This window comes from Ascaphus truei, chromosome 8 (assembly GCF_040206685.1).
Source record: "Ascaphus truei isolate aAscTru1 chromosome 8, aAscTru1.hap1, whole genome shotgun sequence".
NCBI lineage: Eukaryota > Metazoa > Chordata > Amphibia > Anura > Ascaphidae > Ascaphus > Ascaphus truei.
Window position 1 is genome coordinate 74,207,515 of NC_134490.1, and position 8,786 is coordinate 74,216,300.

Genomic DNA, 8,786 nt, shown 5'->3' on the forward strand with positions numbered 1-8,786 from the left:
AGGGGGGAGTATAAGTGTGAGGGAGGGAGCAGAGGGGTGAAGGGGGAGCAGAAGGGTAAAAGGGAGTAGAAATGGGAGGGAGGGAGTATAGGAGTTGTGGGGGAGGGGCAGAGGAGTGATGGAGGGAGCAGAGTAGGGAGGGCGCATTTAGTTGAGGCAGGAAAAGATGAATAACAAGGGGAGTACAAGGGGAGGGTTTAGGGAGGGAGCAGATGGGGGAGTAGTGGGAGGCAGAGCACCCCTCTCTCTGTTGCTCCAGCGGAGCTGAAGCTTCTGAGTGTGTTACAGCCGAGTCCTCTGTGTTACGCTTATGTTGTATTGTGCGTAAAGGAGCTGAGACAGAAATTATACAAAGGGCTTTAATGTGAGATATGAGCTCCTGTGTGTTCATCTCTCACTCTGTCTTATTATACCATTCTTTCCTGTGGCCTCTCTTACTCTGTCTCTCTCTCCTGTCAGTGCTTGTGTCTCTATCTATTTGCTATCTTCCTCCTCTGCTGCCTCCGCTTTTTCTGTGACACCTCTCTTGGACAGGACTTCGTATTGCTGGCTCCATCGGATCACGTCTCTCTCTGCCTCCTCTATACTGCGCACTCTGTATGTCTCTCCCCGGAGACAGCCGGTCCGAGACAGCTGCAACAGGAAGAGAGAAATTCACAGATAAACTCTCCAAAATCTCATCTAAGGCACAGAGGACAGAGGTCACTCACCTGTGTGTTATCCTGAGCATGTATAAGACACTGGCGACTCTTAAATGAGCAGTAATGAGGATACATAGCACGCTCTGTGTCACAGATCTGCGAGAAGAGACATCCAGAGAGAGGAGAGCGAGAGAGGGAGAGGGAGAAAGTCAGTAAGAAGCCAACATAGAGAGACGGGATGGGGAGAAATTGGGAGAGAGACGGGGTGAGAGAAACATGCGAGATAGAGAAAGACTGGGTGGTGAGAGAGAGAGAGAGAGACAGGGTGGAAAGAGATACAGGAAGAGAGAGAAGAACAGTTGGTGGTTGGAGATGGGAGAGAGGGAGATGAAGGGGGAGAGAGAGAGAGAGACAGATTGGGGAGCGTGAGACGGGGGGTGTAGAAAAAGACGAGGGGGGAGGAAGAGATGGGAGAGAGAGAGAGAGATTGATGCTTGGTGAGAGAGGGAGACAGGTGGAGGCAGGAGAGAGAAATTGGATTGTGAGAAGTGGAGAAACAGGTGGAGAGAGAAAAACAGAAGAGAAGGGGAAAGAGATAAAGCGGAGAGACGGAAAGAGAGTGAGTGATGGGGAGAGATGTAGGAGAGAAACAGGAATTGTTGAGAGGGGGGTAGAGAGACAGAATGAGCGAGAGGGGGCAGAGGAAGACTTGGAGGGGGATAGACAGAGAGATAGAGGGGGCTTGAGAGGAACAGGAGGGGGAGACACGGGAAAGAGGGGAAACTTCTGTACCCTTTAACTAATCTCCCCCCTGCTTCTTCCTCAGTCTCTCCCCATGATAAATCTCTGCAACTCTATTCCTAACACCCCATTAAAACAAAATCTCAGTGTTTTTCCCTAAAAGATCTGAACTTTTTCACCCCTCACTATATCTCAGCACAGCTCTCTCGTTCTGACTGTCTCATCGTATTTGAGCTCTGCTCTCTCTGCTCTGGACTGTCTCCTATCTTTCTCTTCATTTAATAATACCATTTTTTTCATATATAGTGTTGACATGCACGCTATGCTGTACATAGAATTGTGCAGGGACAGTGAGTCCCTGCCACGCAGAGCTTACAATCTAATTTTGGGCACAGGGAGATTGAGTTACTTGTCCAAGTCCACAAGGAGGTGATACTGGGATCCCATAGCCCATTTATATCTCAGCTCCACTATCTCTCTCTCTGTGTGTGCTCAAGGCTCTCCCTTAGCTTTCTCTCTGCTCTGGAATGTCCCTTTATATCTAAGCTCTGCTCCCTCTCTGTTCACAGCTGTCTACTTTCTGACACCTCCCGCCTCTTGTATGAGAAATCGCGGGACTCAGACTGCAGAGAGTTCCAGGTGTCCGCCCTCTAACCATTACAACTCACCTTTTCGGGGAAGTCTCCCAGTTCATACGCAGAGTACTCCGCAAGCAGCCAGCGAGTAACTCTGACATCATCGCAGCCATTCACAGCGAGACGCGCGCACCAGAATTCATTGCTCAGCCCACCAAAGAGAGTAATGCCTCCATACGCCTCCCCCCGCAGAGTGCCCACCTGTACAGGGGTTAGAGGTCAGAGAGAGCACTTACTACAGTACCCTGTGTCACAACGTCACCCCCAGCAGAGACATGTCACAGTGTCACCCATGGCAGTGTCCTGTTGCACTGTCAACCCCTGGAGTTGCCCAGTACGCACCTTGTAGCCGAGAACCTCTGAGAGCGTAGAGAGATGTGGTGACAGGTACGGTGTGAATGTCCCTTGCCCACACGGTACCCTGCGAAGCTCCAAAGATGCTCTGCACTGCTCCACCTTCAGAGAGCAGAACGCACAGAGAGCACAAAGACTCTTGTGCCTGCGACCGAGACTGTCACACACCTGAGAGACAGAGTGTCAGAGCACAAAGTGTTAGAGTGCCATGTGTTAAAGCGCTAAGTGCAGTGTTAGAGCGCAGAGCATTAGCATGCAGAGTTTTAGAGTGTCAGAGTGTCACCGTGTCTCCGTATCCCAGGATTTTTTCCTCCGCCTGTTTCCAGACCCGAGCAACATCAGATTCTGTGCAGGAGCTGAAGAGAATCGCATGGCATAAAATTGGGAGAGCGTCAGCACCGTGGAGAGACTGCAGACTGGGATAGAGAGAGAGAAAGGGAGCACTGAAAGAGAGCTAAGGGAGGGAAAGCTGAAAGACAGCTATGGGAGAGAGAGGAAGGGCTGAGAGATGGGGCACTGAGGAAGAGCGCTTAGAGAGAAATATCTGAAAAACAGCGATGAGGCTGCAGACTGAGAAAGCGCTAAGTGAGAGAAAAGGGTCTTATAGAGGCAGTGAGAGATAAAAAGCGCTGAAAGAGTGAGAGGAAAGAGTGCTGAGAGACTGCTGTGTTATGTGCTTTTGCTGTGTTGCCTTTTCCTACCTTCCAGCTGCTTCCGTCTCTTTTTGACCACCTGTGGCACCTGGCTTTTCCTCGTTGTTGCTCCATGTGGCCCCCAATGTATTTCTTCTTTTTCTTTGGTTCTTGTTTAGTGTGGCTCTTGTATTCGTTATCAGACTCTTCTCATGTTTCTCCTGTGTGGGACTGTGAGCCGGCATGGGAGTGGCCAATGATCCTGATCTGAAGCCCAGGAATCTGGTGCTGCCCTGGGGCTTCCTGCTGATCGGCTCCAGACCAGACACATTGAAACCAAATAGCAGCAGCTGGTTAATTTGGAAGCGAACCAGTGAAGACGAACCCCCTAACATCTGGGGGGGCAAGGATGCAGGAACCACATATTTAAGGGACCCGGTTGAACGAGATGTACGAGACGTAGATGTCATGTCCATAGATGACAGGATTGTAGAGTCAGGCGACTCCAAAGAGAACATCACAGATGACTGGACCATTGATGGTGAAGTGGCAAATAAAGAGGATGCAGTCGGAGCTGGGGGAAGTAGTCATGTTAAAGCTCTGGGAAAGGAACCAATTTGGGGCCCACATTACAGCTTACACTTTCACACATAGCTTATCCATTTTGGCTTTATTTTTGGTAAATAAATCATGACACGGTGTAATATGTCATGTGTTGTTGTTCATCTGAGGTTGTATTTATCTAATTTTAAGACCTGCTAAGGAACAGATGATTGTTATTATGTCCTGGGACCTCTTCTCTTTTCTCTGTACACACTATCTCTAGGCGACCTAATAACATCTTTTGGGTTTAATTATCACCTCTATGCTGACGACACACAAATATACTTTTCAACACCCGACCTTACACCTGCTGTACAAACCAAAGTTTCTGAATGTCTCTCTGCTATATCATCCTGGATGGCCCCCCGCCGCCTTAAACTCAACATGGCTAAAACAGAGCTCCTCATACTTCTTCCCAAACCTGGCCCTACTACCTCCTTCCACATTACTGTTGGAAGTACGATCATTCACCCAGTAGCCCAAGCACGCTGCCTAGGGGTCACACTCGACTCCTCTCTCACATTCGCCCCTCACATTCAAAACATTTCTAAAACCTGTTGCTTTTTCCTCCGCAATATAACAAAGATACACCCTTTCCTCTGTTGCTCGACTGCTAAAACTCTGACTCAGGCCCTCATTCTCTCCCGTCTTGATTACTGTAACCTCCTGCTGTCCGGCCTTCCTGCCTCTCACCTGTCTCCCTTACAATCTATCCTAAACGCTGCTGCCAGAATCACTCTACTCTTTCCTAGATCTGTCTCAGCATCTCCCCTCATGAAATTCCTCTCCTTGCTTCCGATCAAATCCCGCATCTCACACTCCATTCTTCTCCACACTTTTAAAGCTTTACACTCTTCTGCCCCTCCTTACATCTCAGCCCTAATTTCTCGTTATGCACCATCCAGACTCTTGCGTTCTTCTCAAGGATGTCTTCTTTCTACCCCCTTCGTATCTAAAGCCCTCTCGGCCTTAAACCTTTTTCACTGACTGCCCCACACCTCTGGAATGCCCTTCCCCTCAGTACCCGACTTGCACCCTCTCTATCCACCTTTAAGACCCACCTTAAGACACACTTGCTTAAAGAAGCATATGAATAGCACTGTGGATATTCTGAACACATGATTCATAAGCTTGGCCCCCTGCAGACGCACTTACCAGAACTCCCCCCTACTGTCTCTGTACATTCTCCCTACCTACCAATTAGACTGTAAGCTCCTCGGGGCAGCGACTCCTCTTCCTTAATGTTACTTTTATGTCTAAAGCACTTATTCCCATGACCTGTTATTTATATTATCTGTTATTTATTTGATTACCACATGTATTACAACTGTGAAGCGCTATGTAGATTAATGGCGCTATATAAATAAAGACATACAATACAATGTCCTGATATGTAAAACCATAGAATTCAAAGAGGGTGTACTTTCTTTTTCACACAACTGTACATGTACAGAGAGGTAATACCGGCATATACATACATTTACAGAGAGGTAATACCAGACAAATACATGTGTCCCCCCCGCACGCATACATGTCCGGTATTATCTCTCATTTTTTACCAGACAGAGTCACCAAATTCCGGGCTGTCCGGTTCAATACCGGACACCTGGCAACCCTAGCCTAGGAAGGCCAGAAGCTGAACCACTGAGGTGTAGCCCTGCAAATTGTTCTACAGGCTTGTATTATTCTGATGAAAACACCTATGCAGTCTAGAAAGCTTCTACACTAGACAGCATTGTACATTGATATGCTGGTCCATTTAAAGGTCTCATAGCCCACAAAGTATCTTACAGGAAAATTAGCTCAAGAGGCCTTACCCTCAGCTATTCTTACTCAAGTGGCAGGGTAATAATACACAGACATAACACTGCATCTTACACCTGTCGTGTAATAACAAAAGATATATATATATATATACCTGTTTTCTGTGCAGCGCGAGCAGTAACATCCACTAAGTGATCTGGACATCGGATCCTCTACAAGAGACGGGAAATAAGATGAAGCTGCAGTTAGCTTCTTATTTGTCCTTCAGCTTCTTGTTCATGAAAATGTTATTTTCCACGGGTTAAATAACTTTGTGCCACCTATTTCACAGTGGTTATCCTCAGAGGGAGGTCCCTTACATAAGAATGGGTGCCAATCTGGGCATAGGTGCCAACGTATTTCAATAAGTAGCTGCAATATTTCAAGGGTTCAATGACTTTGGGGCACCTCTTACAAAATGTTTATGCGCAGAGCTGGGTCCGTATAAACCTCCACCCCCCGCTTATATTTATCCTGGCCCCAAAATTATTTTGACATTAAAACAGGTGCAAAACTGGGCACTGGTACCAACATTATCTAATTTAAATAAGTAACTGTAGTGTTCCAAGTGTTAAATGGTCTCCAGAGTAGCAAGGAGAACAGGGAGAGGAATGATAGGTGATGGTCAGAGAGCGGAACTTGGGATATAATCAGAAACGGAACAGTTTCTAGTATAGACCAGGTCTAAATAGTGACCATCCTTGTGGGTGCTGGAATTTGTCCATTGGTGGAGGTTAAAGAGACACCATCAATATGACAGTTAAACTCCCCCATTAAAAGGATGGGAGAGTCAGAGGGGAGAGAAAAGGAAAGCCAGGATTCAAAGTCTGAGAGGAAACCACTTACATTTAGTATGGCCCAAAAAGGGCTTAGGCATCAAAACATGTCAAACTGGGCAGGTGGGGCTAATTTTAAACAATTTGCTGTAGTGTTTCAAGGATTCAATGACTTTGGGTAACTTACTTTGGCATCAAAACAGGTGGCAAACTAGGCATGGGTACCAACATATTGCATTTGAATAAGTAGCTGGGGGGGAGGGGGGGGGGTTCAACAGTTAAATCCCTTTGGACCACTTATCACACAGATTATATCCAGAGAGCAATGTCCTTTATAAAATATACTTGCATTTAGCTTGGTCCAAAAAGTATTTCTACATCATATCCCGTGTCAGATATGGCACAGATACCAATACATTTCAGTCAGTTAGCATCACATTAACGTAACTTAACATCATGTGAAGACTAAAGCCCGTAATATAGTGGGCGCGCGCACTGCGCCGTGCACACGCGCGGCACTTATAGTTGGTTGTGGTTAGCCAGCCATTGTATACTAGGGCCGGAGCCGGGCGATCGGGGGGAAGACTCCGAAAAGTATGTATTTGCGCCGCTACCGCTCAGTGTCTGCAGTGTGTGTGTGTATGTGTGTATATATGTATAACCCATGGACCCCCACCCGGTCGCAGATTGGACACCCTAAGGTGTTCTATGGTCTGGCTACATGTCTCGGTGTGGTGCATACCTGCTTGCAACAGGAGGGCCTGAGTCTCCCGCGATGACATGGGGGACAACAGGACAGGTTACTGGGGTGGATGCCTTCGTTCTCCTTCAATGGTGCAGCACCTCCATCTGTAGTAAGCCCCAGGGATGCGGGGTGGAATCCCTACCACATAAATCCCCCTCCCAGGGATTGAGAGATTCCAGTCTCACACAAGGTTCTCTTTAAACAGCAGACTCCTTTATTCAGTTAGTCTCCCGCAGCAGCAGACAGGTACAGTGTAAGGAATCCGCTCCTCGGTTTACTGTTTGCCTTACCTTGCAGACTTGTGCGGTCCTGGAGCACTTCTCCTGATGTTTGCTGCAGCCTGGATTCACTCACCAAAGTAATGCTGCCACACGCCCCTTCTGCCATTGGTTCACGGACCTTTAAGTATTGCCTTCCCACAGTGCTCCCTGCCGAGCATAGTCCTTCCTGGATGTCTTTGTGTTCTGCCATAAGCCTTGTCTTGTCTGTCGCCTTGGTTCCTGAGACCGGCTGCTAGTGTCACGCAGCGGTCTGTTCCTGAGCTGAAGCGGAGTACTCTCCTTGTTGTCTTCAGCTCCCTGGTTCCTGTGACCGGCTGCTAGTCTCATGCAGCGGTCAGTTCCTGTTTCCTGTGCTGAAGCTGAGTACTCTCCTTGTTACTTCAGCTCCTTGTTTCCTGTGACCGGCTGCTATATTCACGCAGCGGTCTATTCCTGTTTCCTGCACTGAAGCGGAGGTTTCCCTGTGTATCTTCAGCTTCCTGGTTCCTGGGGCCTACTCTTTCCCTAATCTAGAGAGGCCGTGTCCTGGTTCCTGCGCTGAAACGGAGGATTCCCCAGCCCGCTCAGGACTCTTGCGCTGAAGCACTGGTTTACCAGTGCAGCTAGGCGGTGTGCTACTCTGGTCTGTCTACCACCTCCTGAGACCAGTACCATGGGCCATGGTCGCCGCACGCGCAGAAGCCACTCCCGCGCTCCTAAACTGAAGCGGGGCTCTACTGACTACCTGTTGCCGAACTCCTGCTTGAACAATGTTTACCCTGATATCTCCAGTCCTGACCCTGGCGTGTCCACCGACGATGCTGTCTTCTCCTATCCTGATCCTGCTACATACGACTACGAACTGCGCAATCCGGATCCGCCTGCACGGTCTAAGGTCGGTGCTTTTACAACCCCACCTCAGCCACGCGGTCCGACCTAGGTTTGTGGCGAGCACAGCCGTGACAGTATGCTCGGCCCCACAAACTCGGACCGCCCTGTGGTGAGGGTTGGTATGTTTCTGTCTGAAATCCTGTCCCGGCCTGTAGACCAGTCCCAGTTTGAAAACCAGTATCTGTGCGAAATACTACCCCTGATTGAAGATCAGATTATGTATGAAGGTTTAACCCCGTTGCAAAGACAATGCCGTAACGATCTCATTATTAAGGCTTACTGCCTCAAGGACTTAAAACAGTCTCTGGCCGCTTGTGTTTGCTCCCCTGGTTCCCCTTTAACCTGGGATAATGTGAATCCTATCAAACTTGCCAACGCCCAAGATATACTCTTTGCCTTGGCCTTATCATTGGACATTCCCGTAGTACAACAGGACCCTCTCTTCATGTTGGTTCATGCTCAAGACACACTCCGTGTACTTTCCCTGACTTTGGATATTTGCATAAAGGAACAGGACCCTCTCCTCGCCAGCTACGCTGCCGCTTGGCAGTCCACCTGTGCTGCCAGTCCTGTCGCTAAACCTGGGGACGTATCTCCCTCTCCAGGAAATGACCAAACTGACTCACTATCACTGCCCCCTAACGTAGAAGCTGCCACGGTCCCTAGCCCTGATTGTACACCCGGGTACTCTGACACCAATGATAC

The 8,786-nt window shown here is 48.5% G+C and overlaps 1 protein-coding gene across 1 annotated transcript; it reads right to left on the reverse strand.

Annotated features, from left to right (window-relative positions):
• Window positions 1–294: 294 nt before the first annotated feature.
• On the reverse strand, window positions 295–5,630 carry ACRBP (acrosin binding protein). Its single transcript, XM_075610230.1, has 7 exons — window positions 5,525–5,630; window positions 3,073–3,577; window positions 2,655–2,787; window positions 2,360–2,539; window positions 2,051–2,218; window positions 711–797; window positions 295–633 (listed from the first exon to the last, which is right to left on the reverse strand). The coding sequence occupies exons 2-7, from the start codon at window positions 3,537–3,539 to the stop codon at window positions 475–477; spliced, it is 1,194 nt and encodes a 397-aa protein (XP_075466345.1). The 5' UTR covers window positions 3,540–3,577; window positions 5,525–5,630; the 3' UTR covers window positions 295–474.
• Between the last annotated feature and the right edge of the window lie 3,156 nt (window positions 5,631–8,786).

Coding starts and splice junctions, on each gene's coding strand:
- ACRBP (XM_075610230.1), bottom strand. CDS start 3,539: ATGGTCCAGTCATCTGTGATGTTCTCTTTGGAGTCGCCTGACTCTACA. Junction 2,219..2,359: donor CAGAGGTTCTCGGCTACAAG/GTGCGTACTGGG, acceptor ACCCCTGTACAG/GTGGGCACTCTGCGGGGGGA. Junction 798..2,050: donor TGGGAGACTTCCCCGAAAAG/GTGAGTTGTAAT, acceptor CTCTTCTCGCAG/ATCTGTGACACAGAGCGTGC.